General features: G+C 41.0%; 1 protein-coding gene across 3 annotated transcripts in view; it reads right to left on the bottom strand.

Moving 5' to 3' along the window:
• Positions 1 to 867: 867 nt before the first annotated feature.
• The window catches only part of F13A1 (coagulation factor XIII A chain), a 115,755-nt gene continuing 97,975 nt past the window's right edge, over positions 868 to 18,647 (bottom strand). For all 3 annotated transcript variants that reach the window (XM_018077674.3, XM_018077675.3, XM_008934485.4), the window contains 7 exons: positions 16,987 to 17,090; positions 16,096 to 16,184; positions 15,090 to 15,243; positions 14,230 to 14,517; positions 10,091 to 10,251; positions 6,949 to 7,085; positions 868 to 3,011 (listed from right to left, as the gene is read on the bottom strand). In XM_018077674.3, the coding sequence (XP_017933163.1) occupies positions 2,867 to 3,011; positions 6,949 to 7,085; positions 10,091 to 10,251; positions 14,230 to 14,517; positions 15,090 to 15,243; positions 16,096 to 16,184; positions 16,987 to 17,090 (1,078 nt within the window). In that variant the 3' untranslated portion in view covers positions 868 to 2,866. The remainder of the gene's footprint in view (positions 3,012 to 6,948; positions 7,086 to 10,090; positions 10,252 to 14,229; positions 14,518 to 15,089; positions 15,244 to 16,095; positions 16,185 to 16,986; positions 17,091 to 18,647) is intronic.

Here is an 18,647-nt window from a genome sequence, read left to right as displayed (position 1 = left end):
AGCCAATCACAGAACAACAATTAAAACAGTTTATACAAGAAGCTTTCTTCAAGGACAACTTTCCCGTTTATCAGTGCTTGTTTTCCCATAACTTGGCAGGGAAAGAGTAACTAACTTTCACAGGTGGCAAGGCCAAACACAGACCAAAAGTATTAGCATAATTAACCCCTGATACAAGCACTCACTGATTCTTCAGGCACGTTTGGCTTATGATTCATGTGACAGTCCATGCATAGGCTGATGAGAGGCTGAAATCTTAGAGGCTATCTTTATTTTGTCCTTAGGTTTTTGTGAGCTACTCTGTACAGAGTGAGCAGGTTGATGATGCCAAGGTCTGTTGACATCCCTGGTCTCTATTCCCAGCCATCACTTCTTTTTGTTTTAATATACCCCTCTATAAACTATGAATAAAAATACTTCCCGTTTCTTGGCAAATGTCACTTTAGAATTGGGATTAGGTAAGGTTTCATTAGGGGCAAACTAGCCTCTTAATGGGCTCTGACCTGTTAAAGCAATTTCCAGAGAAATCTAGGGATTCTCTTTGCTGGCACTAGTGATATGCTCTGGAAACTATCACCTTTTCCAATGCATTAGGTAGTCAGTTGTTGAAATGGAAGGAAAACCAAAGGAAAATGGTTAAATTGAACCTGTAATTTTTTTTTACATTTAAATAAATATAGGTTTTTCTCATTACCAGCAAAGAAAGCACTTTTATTAGCATGGCTCAGAAGTGAATTTTCTAATTTTTACAATTAAAATGCAGCAGCTGGTATCTATAGTGCTACTAGGTGGAAGAAGTATTTGTTCAAAATACAGAACACAAGACAAAAGTGCAAACAGATACACTTTATTTTAAATTCTTATTACACTGTATTTATAAAATGTTTGGAATGGAAAGCAGGTTTATATGCAAGAGCAAATGGATAATTTTATTAGAAGATGTAGACCCTGGTAAAACTGCATAATTACTTAATATAGATTGTCACCTTGCACTTACAATAGTCTCTTGTACCCCAGAGGACTTATATGGGAGGCTTCGACATTGCGAAGTTTCTAATGTGGTCACATAAGCTGTATAAAATGAGAGTGTGCCCAGGCCTGACATGAAAGCCCCAAAAAGTCTGATTTTCCTGGATCCAAGGGTACTCCCTGAGTATACGAGGTGTTATGAATTTTTGCTTTGTTCCACACACTTTAGTAAAATAACAGCCTGCAGTTCTCCCCCCTCCAGGACTTGCTTATTTTTAACAGCTGGTCACAGGTTTTGCAGGAGGCAATGTGGGCAATGTGTGGCAACAAGGGAGCTTTTCACTGAGACCACCAAATGGTACAATAACCCCCCAGTGTTTAAAGAGCAAGAGGTTCCTTTTGACTTCTTTAGAAATTCAGTTAGCTCACCCGTGCTGTTAGTACAGGATATGCTCTTACAGACTGTGCCCAGTGGAGAGTAGTTGCACCTTTGTCTCGTGGGAAAAAGATCCCAAAAAGTATTTTAGGGAAGATGAGAAATGAACACCCACCCCCACCCCTGGTGCCCTAGCATAATGGGGTACATGGCTTAGTATGGAGCAGTACTCTGAATGGAAAACTACTGGAAATGACAGATTAAGAGAAGCTTCTGGGCAAGAAGGTCCTCAAGGGAGGAGCGATGCCTTAGGAGGCCCCCCTGCACCTCACAGAGGAATATGCCATGAGAAAGGCAGGAAGCAGATCCAGCTTCTGGAATTTCTGACTCTCAGGATACATCTTTATTCCTTTTCCAGTTGAGCTATGTATTTCTGGGGTTACTCTTGTAACAGGACTTCACTTTGAAGTAGCCATGATTCCTAGGAACTTTCAGGCACTTTTTAATCTAAACTCCTCTCCAGATTTTTAGTTTAAACTCACCCCCAGCTCCAGTGCAGGATATTTGTTAGGGTTGTGGGACTGGCAGGAGAAGACTCTCGGGTCCCCCCTCCACTCCTCTCTTCTTCACCTCATTTACCAATCTGAACTGCTCTGGGGTGATGAACACCCCCAGTACACGCTCATGAGGGGAAATGGGTTTACAGGGTGGGTTCAGGAGAGGAAAAAAGACAGAAAAGGGTGAAGAAGAGAGAACACATCATACACAAGAGTATATGTATCACATATACACCAGGAAATGCAAGTTTGGTGTGATGAATTCTGAGCAGGGATTTTCACCAAGCAAAGAAGAGGAACAGCATATCAACAGCACACGGGGTGGGATGAGGGTATGGAATACAGAAGTGAGTATGTGTGGGAGGCTGCACACATGAAAGAGTAGGAGAAAAAGCATAGGGAAGCTGCAAGAGGAAACAAGAGGCTGAGAATATTCTGGAGATAACACATCCTGAGATACTTCCAGCAAAGCCAGCTCTCTATGAACCTGAACATTATTACATTGTAAGATAAAGCAGACCCTTTAGCTAGAAATACCTGTTTCTATTGCAGCCTGAATGATCTACCATAATGTTGTGTAATTCAGTCTAAGCATTTATAATACTGGGTTCTTTTTTTTTTTATTCCCTTTTCAGTGAAATATCAGGCCTTAATTAAAACCTGAATGGAGCTGAATGGAGCTTTTCAAATTCTCTTGAAGCAGTAATGCAAAAGACCATAAATACAGGTGAACTATAGGAATAATATGACCTAGAATTGCCTTTAATTACATTTTAAATCATTCACTATCCAGGTGCTTTTTCATGCTCTCCCCAGCCTTGCCAATTAGTTTTCTATATCAATTTTTTTTCAATGCAAGGATGACCAATATAACACCAAGCAAATTTACATCTCTTCCTCTGCTACGCCCTTACCATGATATTTTGAAATACAGCTAAATGGGAGAAGAAGGCAGCACCTTGGTTCATGGTTTCTGAATCTGGACATTCAGCTCACCATACACATGCCTCAAAGCATCACAATTCAGGCTTGCAATCAGCTTTCGCAACCCTGGTCGCATTGGGATGCATTTTACTTCCCAGGTCAATGTAGAATTCATTGGGATACTCCTGCAGAAAAAAAGAAAAGTTACAATATTGTGATCAGTTGGCCAGTGCTCTCAACATGCCACACAACAGAGAAGCTTAAGGTGGATAGTATAACACGTCCCAAATTTTTTTATGTTTCACTCAGTCTCATAAATGTCCAATAAATTACTCCCTCTGTCTTCTATTCCTCTCATAACTGACTCTGTCAAAGCCTTTTCTAGCCTTTCCTCCAGGCTAACTTTAAATTTCCAAAATTAATCCATTTTCTTCTGCCTCCTGTCACTTCTGTCTCTTCATCATCTTCAGAATGACCTTCTTTATATCTAACATATATTTTTCCATTTTATAATTCCATTTTTTTCTGTTTTTTATAGCCTATAACCTGTTGCTGATTCCTTAAATGGTTAAACAAATTCTTTTTATGAAGTGTTCAGGGCATTTCCATGCAAGCCTAATGCAGCACTGATGAGATGTTGAACCCCTCTGCCAGCTCCTGCTCTGAACCACCCTGTGCCAGCTGTAATATCAACAGATCTCCTCACTGGCCACTTCAGATGACTCCTTCAAGTCCTTACAAGTAAGCAAAAGTGTTCTTGGGACTCCTGCTGTTAACAGTTACTCTTGCATTTTACATTTTACGTTATGTATGACTCTTGATAACTCATACTATAAAGCAACTGTATTCTGCACTGCTTTTGATTTTCTATTTTTTGCTATGATTAAGATGCATGGAGAGCCTCAAGTTATTGGGGTTTTGTATGTTCTCAGTGCCTTCATTAAGTTCTGTGCAAGGATTTTGAAGGCTGATATTGATTGATTGATTGTGTTTGGGGGGTGTCAGGATACAACTGCTCCAAAGGAACCAGTGCAGAAGGTAGTGTTGTGGGGAGCTCTTTATTAAAATGAATGTTCTTTTCCTCATCATTAAATAAGAGGATTATAAATTTAGGCATTGTTCTCATCTCATACAACTATAGTATTATGCAAACAACTGAACAAAGTGAGAGCAAAGTAAGCCTATACCTCAGTCACTGTTTAAAATTCTTATCTGATAGGATTTGGTTCTCAGGTTCCATATCCTATGCCAGGGTCAGGACAGAAATGACTGCCCAGTCTCAGCACAAGCTGCCACAGGACAAGAAACCTTAATTAGCTCTAAATGAGCTAGCCTGGAATCCTCCCACCTGAATATTTGTCTCAGTGAAGTCTTCCCCTGGTAAAACGAGAGGTATTCTAGCTCCTTGGAGGTTAGCTTAGCATGGCACTGCACTGCATTTTACATATATACTCATAGGTACCTTGGGGCATGTACCCAGTTTTAGGGAAAAAAAGTAAAGGAAGATCATATTTTTGGTAAGAGCATGTGCAGACTGCTTCCAGAAGGTGTTTATCCTCTCTTCATCTTTGTTATTAATGAGAGGTATTCTGTTCCCCTTGGCTGGCCTGCCTGCATCCACCAGATGCCCAGTAAAACGGTAGCATGAAAATGCAGTGACTTCAATTGCTGCAGAAGGTTAAATATATTTTAAGATGTAGATTTTATGGGAATTATCTGCAAGGGATTATCTGTATGGAAAGTGAAGAAGATATTACACAAGTCTGCTGTGCAGACTACACTTCTTGAGCAGTTGCAGGGGGCCAGATTCTCTAGGGATGAAGGTTTTTGGGCTGCATCTTTACAGTGCTTCAGTGAGAGAGGGTGGCACTTCTATCCTTGTTTTATGGTGCTATCCTCTCTGTGTATATATATACTTATATATATATATGTGTGTGTGTGTGTGTGTGTATGTGTGCGGGAAGACAACAGCTGTGCTGGGAAACCAAACCCACCTTTTCCTGTCTCTCTACTGTCCTATTTCTAAAAAAACTTGCTTCTCTCTACAAATGCTAATACTAGCTGAGCTTTGATGTGTAGAAACACTCAACATGACTTACCTGCTAGTGTGAAAGCATGCTTGGCTATAATCCTTTTAACACTATCCATCATGGCCTGGTTAGTTCTCATTTGTCATGCAAAGACTGTGCCCCGTGTAGGGATTGCTGCTGCCAAAGGCTTTTTCATGTCATGCTCCTCATTTGTCTGAGGCTAATAGCTAAATATTAATATCTATATCTATACATAGATTTTATGAATGGTCAAAATTGAAGCCCCCAGGCTACCACATTCCCAGAATAATGTGGTATCTGCTGGATCACATGCGACATGTTTTGTGTAGTCACACAAGTGATACAGAAAAGCTACCTTAAAAATACAGAGGTCAAAAGCCTTATCCCCACAAAGAACTGGAATAAGCTACATTCCATATATGACAGTCCCTGATAAACAGGGAAGTGATGGAAGCATGGGGAAAGCCTAGAATGTGTTTAATTCTCCCTGCAAATGGAGTAAAGCCACCCTGATCTGATTTTTCCTGGGAGAGAACTCAGTGATGAATGGTTCTGCATAATATGCTGAGCCATCACCACACCAGAACCATTTATCACTTTGAATGCATGGAGACAAATGTGATTATTATTTAAATAAACTACAACTGCCCCCTGCTCTGTCCTCTGTGTGTATCACCTGCATCCTACATTCATCTGAGAGAAGTTAAATCTTAAAATGACTAAGTTGATCCATTTCCATTTTAAATTATGCCAAGGGCATTACTGAAAAGAGGAAAACATGGTGACAAAGGAAAATGACGTCTGTTCCATGAGTCATTTTTCTTCCTAACTCCTGTGCCTTTGATGCTCCTGACAATTTTTGCATCCTTGAAAATTAGAGCAGCCCACATCAGGTTTTGGATTGAGAAGGATGCAGAACAACAAGGGGGGCGGGAATGGCTGGGCAGCAGTGAAGGCTATTGCTTCAACTTGTGTAACTCCTGTGGACCGTGCTGAGTCATGTTCAGCAGTGCCTGTGACATACCATGTGCACAAAGCAAGCACAGTATGATGCCCTTTCACAGTCATTTTTCTATCAGCTCCACTCTGGAGGCTGGTTTTGATCTTTTTATTCCTGTCCCACGTGCAGTCAGGCCCAGACCTCCCCTACCAGCTGCAGAGGATGCTGACAATTTATGCAGCTCCTGAACACAGGCAATTTTTCAAACTCATTTTGCACACACCTGGGGACCATCAGCTCAGGTAATGACAGATAACACTGCTTTGGCTGCCCAAAGCAAATGGCTGCAAAATTTTCCAAGGATCTCCATTATATACCCTGGAACTGGCTAAGCTTATAACACTCAAATGGAGAGAGAATTTAGGAAACAACTTGCTTAGTATACAGGTACCACGGTGTCAGCATGTGGTGTGACTGAGAAAAATGAATGTGGTTTCCCTTTTCCTCAGGCCTGGGAGCACCCTGTGCTGGGAATGCTCCTCTGTGCCAGGGCAGCCCTGTGCAGTGGTGCTACTGGGGGGCAGCTGTGTGCTCACATACACACCACGGCTATGCCAGCAGGCTTTGCATCCAGCGCACATTTTGTATCTTGACATAAGCTTGAAAAGATCATCTGAGGTACCTGAACATCTTGTATAATCATGATTAACATGAGCAGAGAAAAGCCCTTTTTGAAAAGCAGCACAGGACTTGATTTGCACATACTGAGCGAGTGGCAGTAAACACTTCATGTGTAGGATAGCGGCTGTGATAGCGGCTTGTAGGTGCTATTGTCAAGTGCTAAAAATAATGCAATACAGCGAAAAAGTAAACTTCAGCTGCACTAGCAACTACCCACAATCACTACCTTTCCTCCAACCATGGTACTGAACAGAAGAAATGCTGTTTTTCTGGACAACCTGACCTCTTTCAACTATTGAGGCCTATAGCTCCCCTGTGCATTGAATTTTAAAGTACAGAGAGAGTGTTTGAATTAAATAACTCAGCACAGCATTAGTTAGATGTCTCGTGAACTTCCTCCCATGAGTAAGCAGGGGATGAATTCCCAGCTAGTTGTGCTTTCTTCCCTACCTGAACTCCTTTTTTGTCGTTCTCAGAACACCAGGTCCCTCGAGGCGGAGTGTGACGTTCTCCAAGGTTTGTTTCAGAGGATTGGTGAATTCCACAATCACGGACATTTCTTTACCAGCTACCAGCTCACCTTTGGTCTGCAAGACAAGGAAATTACAATTCTCCACAAACTGATAGTAACAAAATGTCCCATAGTGAAATCTGCAGGGTTAAATACGCAGTACTTGCAAGGCAGAAGAGGAAGGGCAATGGAGCACCCAGCAAAACAGCATGAGGCAAAAAAGACTAGTCAGAAGAAAATTGTTGCATGAGCTCACAGGTACCATTGCACATTTTTCTACCCACTGCAATTTTCCCTAAGCTACATGGCAGTCAGGAGGCAGGCCCTCATTTCCATAGAAAACCAGAAGTCTACATGTTGACAGTTCTGGAGCTGACGTCCAGCAGAGGGTGAGTCCAGCTAAGGGGGCCTCTCTCCCAGACTCTACCCCACTCCTCAGGCTCCCCACTGAAATGAAGAGACCTGAAGCACTGAAGTTCATGGTCTGCTCAGGCTCCCCACCAGCACTGAAGAGCATGATCTGCTCAGGACATATGCTCCAGAAAAGAAGGGCAGGTCTTACTATCCTAAATTAGAAACACCAGGCTACATTGCCTGCACCTCTCAAAAGTGTTGTGCCCATCTTTCCCTTGCTTTGTAACCTCTTCTCATGCTCTGAAGGGTTTCTAACCCTGCATGTGTTCTCTACAGAGACACGAGGGCCAGTTTTCCTCCAAACGCCTATGGAAGCAAAAAAGCAACACATTTTGCTCTGGAAAATATTAAACTGTGAGACTAATGAACAGTGATCACATTGACTTCCTTGTGTATTACAGTACATAGCTGAAGGGATCTGTCTGTCCCTTTGGATCAGTGCCGGTAGTACAGCTGTCTGGAAAACATCTCCAAATGAATGTGGTTTTAAACAAAGGCTCCATGAGTAGGGATTTGGGTTTTTTTCCCCATGGAAATACAGCACTTCTCACAGAATATGTGTGCTTGTTTTGCTCAGGCATGGGTTTTCAGCTGGTGGCTGGCAGATCTGTCAGCCCAGTTCATGGTCCATGAACTGATTTGAAGGGCCTTGAGAAAGGCAACTAAGAAGAACAAGTATCTTGTCAATAAATTTAAATTGCTCTTTTATAGGAGTATGACAGCTGCAAAAAGCTGCAAAGACTCTGGTCTAAGGGATCACTGTGCACCAAATACTAATACACTGACTGGAGTAAAGGAGGGGATACAGCTAAGCTCTCAACAGCATTTGGGCACCTGAATTTGCAAATGACATCATTGGCATCAGTCCTAGTCCGATTAGAGATCTTACATCCTCCTTGTTTCAACTGACCATTTAAGAGCACTGTTACTTGGAGGGGATTCAAAATCATCTTGAAGTCCCACACATGCAACTGAGACCATGATACCTATTTGCCGAGCTGATTTTTGTAATCTGCTCTCAAGCTATATTAGAATGTGGTGTAATTTCTTCAGCTGTTAAGTCTGACAATCTCCTTAGACCAACAGAGAAAGCTCAAAGGTGTATTCAAAGATGTGAGGGGAAATACATTTTTTCATTCTTCTCTCTCACTCTCACATTAAGAAATCTAGTCTGTCAGTCACATTCAATGAAGAAATCTGACAAGAAAACTTGGGAGATAAACTTTCTCAGATTTCTTTAAAAAGCAATAAAGCTAAGTTTCCTCTATCAATACACAGATATATACACATGCACACACACAATTAAAACAATTCAGCTATTAAAATTCCAGCATATTTTCACACATCACAAAGAAAGAGTGAAGACACAAACTCACTTTTACGAGAAAACATGGTTCTTGGACAACAGCCTATCCTATATACTAAACATCCTTCCTACATATCAGCAGGGAGGATAAACTATTTGGAAGCTGAAATTTGAAATGCTGTATAAGATGTTCTGTTTAAGTATTGAATTGAATATTTAAATTTAAAATATGGCTATTGAAGACAGTTATTTGAAGTAGCGTTTGTCTGTCTTGTTTACCTCCTCTCTAGAATGCTCAGTAGACCAAAAATATTTTGTTTTAAAATAAAATTATCTGATCAGAACACTGTGACATTTCTGAAGACCACAAAATGGAATGGATTTTTTTGCAAACTTCACTGTAATTTTGATCTACATTTTTAAAAGCCTTTTTCTGCAGGAAGCTGCAGTTCCTACATACATTATTACATGGAAACCTGAACATTGGTTCAAATAAATATGTAGAGGGGAAAAGGTACATAAACTTAGATTTCTTACAAGGTCACTCATTCATGCTTCCTGAATAGGTATTTTAATTTCTTTTTAGTATTTGAAAAAAGCAGATCCAGTTTCCAACACTCAAAGCAGATGAAGGCTTGGTGCTTTTGAAAATTAGACAATTTGTTTGCATGCTCAGTTATACATTGAGAAGTCTAAGTCTCAACCCTGTCTTTGCTGTGCAACATAGGCTCCTTGTCCTATCACAATCATTACACTTCTACATTTTCATAGGTACCATGTAGAAATGCTTCAGCTTTCAGGGAACACCACTGACATTCACAGAGCGGCAGCAAAGCACTGAAATCCAAAAAGCATTGTCCCTAATCAATGCTGCCCATCCAAGTTTGGAGAAACTTTCCACAATACCTGCAGAAGCTCTCCAAGCAAAATCACTTTAACTGCAGCATTCTTCATTCTTCAGCAAGAGGCCTCTGTTCTATGTGCTTTAAATATAATAGACTTTTGAAGTAGTTAAAGACTTGAGTGACTTGAGTGAGTTCTCTCTCTTAGAGTTTCTCCAGCTTTTTCAGATCTTTTCCCCTCCTTCCTCCACTGAGATCATTTCAGCTCTTTACTGCCAGTGCTGCTGTCAGCCTCCGTCTTCAATGCAGGGATACTCAATACAATATATAACATACCTATAAACCCTCATATACTCCAGGCAGATGCTGTTTTATAAGGTCCACGTTAGACTGACAGTCTAATGTGCACACACACACACACATACACTCCCCCATCCCAGAAGTCAACGTGACAGCCTTGTAGAGAATAGCCTGCGTGCAACATGGTGGTCATTCACTTCCACCACAACCTTGAGCTACCTTGATCCGCAGGGTGGGAATTTCCAGGATGGTCGCCTTCTGCATGGCCAGAACCTTCCCCGTTTCATTGATCCGTGCAGTCACAAAGAAATGAAAGGAGGCTTGCTCCAGCAGATCACTCATGTACTCACTGGATTTGATCACAACATCGAAAGAGCTAGCTGAGGGGAGAAACAGGAAAGAAAAAAGGCATCTGAAGCAGTCTAATCACTAATTGCTCCTCCCCATCATGGCCAGTGCTAGTTATGTAAATGCCTTGGAAAAAAGGTTTATACAGGGTTTATACTCAGCCTCTGCCCAGTACCCTCAGCATGGGCTCAGGTCACTGTTGAAAGTTTCTAGGCACTACTACAAAATAAGTGAGAAGGAAGACTGGCAATACATATCTACTGGGCATAAAGGCCCAAAACAGCTTTTAAACGTAACTCCTGTAAATGTTTGCTTTTTCACTTCATTCCTGTGCTTCTTTTGCCTCTATTCCTGGAACAGAGATGCCACCAGAGCAGCAACTGGGGGTTGTGAGCCCATGCAGGCTAGATGAGAGACCACTTGCTCTCCAGGGCATCTCTGCATATCTGCCTTTGTTCTACACTGGACTTGTCTGCAAAATTTAGCAAGAAGATCTTCCTGTCACTAGCATGCCCTCCAGAGAGCTTTCACGTGCTCCCTGACAAAAATTATTGGAAGGAACAAGTCCCCATAGGCTAGACAGTTGATATGCAGGGAATCATTAATTTTAACTATATTGAACTGCAATTCCCAGGCCAACAATGGTGTGAGAATGTGATGCAGAGAGGCAGATCTGCTAACAAAGTGACCAGGCAGAATATATAGACGTGAAGCTCTTGTCTCTATAAACATTCATTATAACCCTAGTAAACACATTGAGATCTCCCATCTGTTACCTACGATGATTACTGTTGTCTGTTATTTGTATTGTATTTGTGACATACACTGTAAACACTGAGATAATTGAACTCAGTTGGGTAAATGACATTCACCCTTTTTTACTCTTTTGATCTGCTCACATCAAAACCAGTTCCTTGATTTGGTTTCAAAGCTATTCCCTTGATGACCACCTGACCTGGATTTACTAGGCCAGCCTTAAATTTACTTGATGTGCTCCTGCTCCCTCCCTCTCACTCTTTATCTTGTGTAAAAGAATTTCCCATAATGCCCTTAACTGTAAATTATAAATCAGGCAAGGTATTTCTCTTCTGAGAAGTAAATAAGTAAACAAATTAGTTACAATCTAAGAGAGATTTACTTTGCAGTGGAAGAAAAGACAACCTTTTCTGTTTAAATTTAATCACAACAGGAAAAAAAAGAATAGACTTTTATTTCCTTAGTACTGGTTGTGCTGGTAAGTTGCCAGTACCACTTACTGCACCTGGGAAACCCAAGGAAAACACAGTATTGAGCCTTACAGCCTTTCAAAAAAAACCAGAGAAAACTAAATATAACTGAGTAGATGTGAGAGCACCTTTGAAGGCACTGGAAGGTTTAAGCTATTCAAATCCTCAAAGAGATTTTCAACCCACACGATTCTTTTAATCATTATTCTGAAAATCGTTTATTCGTTTCCTGTTTGAAAACTTATTGTCTTCATACTTTCAGCAGCATGTGCTGGAAGAATGCCTTTGACACATCTTTATTGTATTGTAATGTTTTTGTTACATATATATATCTGTATATATAAAGCATATATATATATACACACATGCTTCTTGCCATGAACAAAGCCTACAAATCCTGATTGAGTGCCTCAGAAGGTATTCTCCCATTACACCCCTGACAGAATGTTCTCATACACTTGGAAATAACCATGCTGCCTCCCTTCGCACTGCCCATCTGGTCAGACATTATTCCTGATTGCACACGTACTCCTTTCTGAGGCAAAGGAGAAAGAATTCATGCTTGAGTTTCATGTATCACCTTCAGAGATGGTGTAATTTGTGAGGGGTTTTTGTCCTATTGCAGGACAAAGTGCCCCACAAGTCAATGACTGTAGCTCAGGTATAAGCTAATTTCCACCTTGAAAGGTGGGAATACCTTAAAAAATGTCTCATTGGCCAGAAGCAGTGATGGGGACGTGCTCTTGGTACATATGCATAAAAATCCATGTTCTGTTCTCTCAGGTGCCTCTTTCCAGTCTGCGTTCACTCGCCATCATTCAATTCAGAGTTTCCAGCATGATTTCAAGAAGCTTTTTACAAACCATTTACTTAACTTAGAAAAAATGAATTAAGGGGCTAAGTGAATGCTTAAACATCTATTCATTTAATTTCTTGCAAAGAGGAGATAGGTGAGCCTCAAAGCACTGCAGAAGCTGTATTTTAGATAATAATACGTTACACAGACTTTTGATGCAAGAGCAGACATAAATAAGTCCTGGAACTAAGCACAAATCACAGCCAGAAAGTGTAGTAGATATTTGCACCTCTCCTACAAGATGACTGAATTTTTCCTCATCAAAGAAGTGGTACAGCATTTAGCCAAGACCATTGAAAATTATTTTTTTACTGTACCTGGCCAAATCTCCCAAAGTTTTGAAGTATTTCAGATCAAATATTTAGTAACTGATGTAAGCTACTATAAACCACTATAAACCACTGTGTTTTGATAGGCTGTGTCGGAACAACCCAGTGATCATTTCCAGAACCCCTGCAAATGACCCAGGGAGCTAAGAAGAACCAGTGAGCAGCTGTCGGAGTTTTGTTACAGATCGGAGGTAGATGTTTTATTAACCTTCCCCTGTAGATCCCTATAAAGTGGACTTCTACTTTATGGAGATTAATTGGCTCCAAATAAAACATGCAGTTTTAGATGATGCTCAAAGTGAGGAAGAAAGAGGATATTTTTTTCAAGGCATGCCAGGAACTGTGGTCCCATGGAGGCTTCTCACTGAGACAAAACTCCAAGGAAAACTGAGGAAAGAGGGCTCACAGTGTCCCTTGGGCTGGGATGAGGTCGACAAGACAGATGAGAAAGGTCAGAGGTCAGCTAGGGTTGCTGTGATCCAGCAGTAGACCCAGATCAGGAGGCCCATCCTTCGGGCTCCCAAAGTCCCGCCACTCCTGCTGTGCTCAGAAAGATTGCTTTTGCCCAGTAGCAGTGTCAAGAAGGAAAAATCATTGCTCCTGACAGTCTCAGCAGCAAACTCAAGTGGAAGATCCTCTGACTTAGCCTCATAAGAGGACATTTTCATCACTTCTGCTGATCTGAAGGCACTGACCAAGGACACAAGCCTGTCAGGAGAACAATTGATTGGCAGTCACTTGTTGCTAGAGAAACCAAGGATCTACAGCCAGCCTGCTTGATAGGACTTCAGTCCTTGCTGTTTTCTGACTGGAGCTGTGACAGCTGACAGGAAATAGGTTAGTTATGTGCAAATTAAAAAAGGAGAACGTCCCGCTCCCCTACTTTGAGGAGTGCAAAATACTGCTTTCAGCTTCCTGAGCTAGCCTGCCAGGAACCACTTTTCTGATGAGAAGGGGGAGGCAGGCTGTCCCTACTGCAGTTCAGAGGGCACTAGGAAAAGTAAATGCTGTCTCTGTAAAGATAACTCACCTCTGGTGTTCTTCCTCCCCAGCTGACAGATGTCCCTCCTCTATAATGACACATTTTAGTTACATATAAACTTTATAGATCACTGTAAATACAAAATCCTGAACCACCTAGTCCTCCAAAGCCAGATATCCACTTGAATCTACTCAGAGCTTGTCAGCTTCTACCAGGTAAGATGAAGTATTCACTTTTTTGTCTCTGTATATGATACCCTGTAGAACCAGACCTTCTCCTTCTCCCGCTAAGATGCTGTTAGGAGAATAAAGGTATGAAAAACAACAACTTGCAGCTTAATATCTGTGCTCCTTTGCTTTCTTTTGTACTAAATAAGAAAAATAAACAATTCCCAGACATGAGGCTTGGTGTAAGAGAGCAATAACCTGAAGAAAACAGCCTCAGCTCTAAATGACCACGACATATGGGCCAGAGCTAGGAGTAGAACCTTCTGATACCAAATACAATATCCTACCTCTAGCTACTAGAATTGCCTCTACCATGGGTAAAAGCATTGGTGACAGTTAATAAGACAGAAAAAAAGCTAGCAGTTTTGAAAACAACTATGCAAGGCTTACATGAAGAGGGTTCCAGTTTTGCACTGAAAGAGTGCTTCTTGAATTCACTTTTTAGGACTCCTGTATAAAACACTATGTTGCCTGAAAGGTAGGTGGTAGCAGTGTAGGAGTTGCGACTTCTGTTCCTGAAAGTTATAGTGACTTTAAAGTCATTGCCAAGGACTGCCTTTTGCACTTGGAAGTCCATGTCAATATCTGTTTGTGGCTGATACGTGGTATCTCGGGTAGTTTGCTTTTTAACTCCATACATCACAGCAGTCTCAAGAGCCAGTCTCTCCTCATCTGAGCCTAGAAATAAATGAATATCAGATTTAGAAAAGAAACAGGAATACTGCATTAGCCCACCTACTGTTTAGAAGGGTGCATTTTCCATAAATTGTAGTGGCTGAAATGACTGAATGAGGACAGCGAACCTTCCTGGGGTAATGTTATTATTAAGAGAACTTCACACTTCCAAGTGAGTTGGTATTTAAGCCATGTTGGACAAATTGGTGCAGCTGAATTCCTATCAATATGGCCACATTGATTTACTCTTTGCAAACATCTGGCCTGAGTAAGAAGTGCCTAAACAGCTGTACAGAAAAGAAAACCTTGAATTGTTTTGAATGCTTTGAGTTGCTCCATGACAACAGCTTACTCAGTACAAAGCATTTCTGAGTGGCAAAGTTTGTGCTCTCTTTGTGCCTTGTGATCAAGGCGTCCACAGTGTTTCTGGGATGGACTTACAAATTAAGAGTTCCAGAGGGCACTTTCGCACCTTCTCATGAAGATCCCTTGGTGCCAGACGTTTGCAAATCCATCATGCAAGATCTGACCAAGGTACATGTACACTGGTATGGTCCCACCCCATTTCAGGTTACCTTCTCGGAACTTGTACTCCTCAGTAATCTCCACCATTCCATCACCTCCAACTTCCTTGGTCACAATCAACTGCCCAATATGGGTTGTGTCAATTTTTTCTATCACTTGGGTTCCGTTTTTCTCCATTCTTGAGAAAATAATGTCACTATTCACCTATGAAATTAAATGAAAAAAGACTGAGATACATGGAAGTAGAGAGAGGTACAGATGTTAGCCTATCTCACCTCAAAACAATGACACGTTGACTTGACAGTTCATTGGTTACCCACATTGAAGTTTCATGTTTAAAAGTAGTCCTATGCTAAGATGCATTTTACTATCCACAGCTTCAGAAGAACAGAGAGTGTAAAGTGGAGTAGGCTAGAGAGATATAAATTTGGGGAACATGATAACACATTTCTTGTACCAAGAAGCTTTAGAAATAAAGACGGGAATGCTTAATAGATAAAATAACTTTATTCTTTTCTGTCCTAAGCTATATACAATTCAATTAGAGAGAAACATGTCCTGCAGCTGCTGTAATTCTAGGCACACCATCTCTGGTGATGCAAGAGATTAAAACTCCAGACCAGGCTCTCTAGCTCCTTACTGAGATATTACCCTCTCAGATCTGTCAGTCAGATCACCTGTGTGAACTCTCCATTACCCATAGCAGCCAAAAGGAACGTGGTGAACAAAGATGAGCAGCTAGAGCTAGTAACCCATTTGCCAGCATAGCTGAACCTTGGAAGGAAAAATGACCATAGCCTGAAGTTCCAATTGTGTCAGAGTAGCTTTTTCTGCTTATTACATTGGTGAGCAGAGATCAGAGAAATCTCTGTCATTCATTAGAGCCATATCACACCTACTGGCCTGCATGTCAAAATATAATGATGAGATTGTTCTGTCATATGAAGCATACGTGAAGTAACTTCTCAATCCATAAATGGTGGTGGAGCCCTATTTTCTGTCTCACTTCGGTCTCACTGATATCATTCATTGCAATAAAAATTTTCATGTATATACCTCAGCATAGACAAAAGGAGCATCAAATTGGAAGCAAACATGACCATGTTTAATGGCTTGAACTGAAGCTGGACCACACCTGTACATGCCTATGGGGAGAAGAGAGATAATATCAGAGACTAAATTAATTAAAAACACATCAAAATGCTATATTTTCTCAAAGAAAAGGAATTCTTGGGGTTTAGCTTACTCTTTTAATAGTTTACAGGAACTATGATCAAGAAACAAGAAGCTTAATTTCTGTTACCAGCCCTCTAGACAGCACATACTCAAGTGTGGAACAGCCTCATGGTTCAGTACCTTTAATGGCACCATAAAGTCCACTGTAAGTCTCAAGTACTTGAAACACACTTATAGCTGATTTTGGTTAAAGCAGATACTTTTGGGACGACTCAGTTACACCACAGGTTGAGAAAGATCTCACTGCAAATTTGCGAAGCATGTATTTTAAGGCCTGGAAAATTAAGGACTGGGAAGAAATAGCAGTGGCTTTTCACTTTTTCTCTCCTGACTACTGTCTGCTCAGGAAGTTTAGCTAGGGCTGCATAAAATGAAGGAGAACTAATTTGATCAGGATCTTGTATAGATGCTCTAAAATTTTTGAAGCCATCTTTGGCAACAGGATAACATCTCTTCTGTACCAAGCAGGACCTTTGTCATGCAGGACTTTATGCCCATACATCATGATCAGTGTTATAATAAGGACAGATTTCTTTTAGAGCTCAAAACATATCAGGATAAGGCTCTGAGCACAGGTGACTGTGGTTAATCTGGTTCAAGATGTTGTCACTGGCCATATGGTGCCACTGGCTCAGCTATCATCAGCTCATTCTTTGCCACAAAGAACCCAAACATTAGAAAGTGAGCTAAGGAGGGCTTCAACAATATTACCATCACTGGTTTCTTGAGGTGTCCCGTCAACAACCTGCCATCCTCCAAAACCAACAGGAAGATCAGGTCTGGTCATCCAAGCTTCATTCCAGCAATGATAATTCCTTAGACAAGAGATGGGATCAAAATATTAAATTATTGAAAAGAAGCATACAGACCAAACAAACCTGTGTATTTATGCCCTGCCATTTTTTCAATAACAAAGTTTGCCAATTCAAGGACAAACTAGTTGACTCTTGTAAGAGAACAGGTTTTTAGGTCTAAAAGATTGATACCTATTGGTAAAAATCTGAAATTCACAATCCTTCACTGTAGTTTCTTCACTGCAAGTTGAAGAAGCTTTTTTACGTCTTCTAATGTGTTCTGAATGTGAATGTCTCAGAAAATATGCCAGTGTTTGGAGACTGTTGGGGTAGATGTAGAGCTACACAAACCAGAATCCTTTTCCAGCCAGACACCTCCACTTCAATCTGCCTGCAAACTTCGAATCTTCAAGCCAATGAAGCACAGTCTGGTTTATAATTATTAAGACCGAAGCTTGGGCATCTCTTACCCCATGACGTGCAGTGTGCAGTTTTCATGGCTCAAAAAAACCATGCTTAGCTTTTCCATGTTGGTTGAGAAAAAGACCATGCATAGCCTTTCTAAGACTATTCTCACTGTGTGTTCCTTATAAGGTTTTCCCAGTGTGTCTTGCCAATGAGGGCATTGTCCTGAAACACACAGTTTTTCATAAAACCCACCTAGAACCACTGTGGGCCAAGTCTTGCCTTTAGGGCCCAGGACAGTATGCTGAAAGGTGAAATTCTGCAAGTGGTTCATCTAGGTGCTCAGGCTTGATATGCTCTCACCTGGCTGGGTGCTCAGGAAAAGAAAAAAGCACCACAGCACCATCACAGTCTACCCAGGATGTTTCAAAGATGAAACAGTAACTTTCTGCAATGATACTGGTGCTCAAGGGAGAACACAAGCAAGAAGATCTAGGAAAAGGGTCTTGTAGTAAAGCCAGCAAAGGGTTTGAATTTTACTTCTGCAAAAAAATAAAAGAAGGAAGGAATAGAGAAAGGCACAATTTTGCTTGCAAATTATATATATCCTACAGCAGTTCTGAATAAAATTACATCTGTACAGCTGCTGATATAGCCCCTAGTACACGCAATGATATTAGCAACCAAAATGTGGATTGTTAAACTCTGACCATGCCATTAATAATACGTGAAAACCAGCCATGGAGTCAGAAGGATCTGAGGCTTGTCTAACAAGGCATTTCAAAGTGGAAATGAAAGCTTGGATCAGGGTAAAACTTGTCAGTTAGGAGAGTTAATGAAGCAGCACTACAGAAAAAGGAATTATTCAAGGAAAATGACACACACACAGAGAATTTTTGATGCTGCTGAGAGCAGGCAGTGCTGAATCATGCTCACAGAGCTTTGCTGAGGGCTACCAGAGGATGGGATGGCACTTCATGGTAGGTGAGTATTTGAATACTGCTATGCCAACATGTGAGAAAGCCAATCCCTGCCGCGAAGCCTTTACTGGTTCACTTTGAATCAGTCAGATGTGTCTTTGGCTTTGTGTTCTGCAAAAGAAGAACCTGAAGAGCAGAAGGGAAAGATGATAAAAGCAAGGGGTTGGGTTTAACAGCATGGAAAATGGCAGAT

This window comes from Manacus vitellinus, unplaced genomic scaffold, assembly GCF_001715985.3.
Source record: "Manacus vitellinus isolate BGI_N305 unplaced genomic scaffold, ASM171598v3 scaffold_39_pilon, whole genome shotgun sequence".
NCBI classification, from domain to species: Eukaryota; Metazoa; Chordata; class Aves; order Passeriformes; family Pipridae; genus Manacus; species Manacus vitellinus.
The sequence above is the reverse complement of the archived record's forward strand: the minus strand, read 5'-3'. Positions and strand labels throughout refer to the sequence as shown.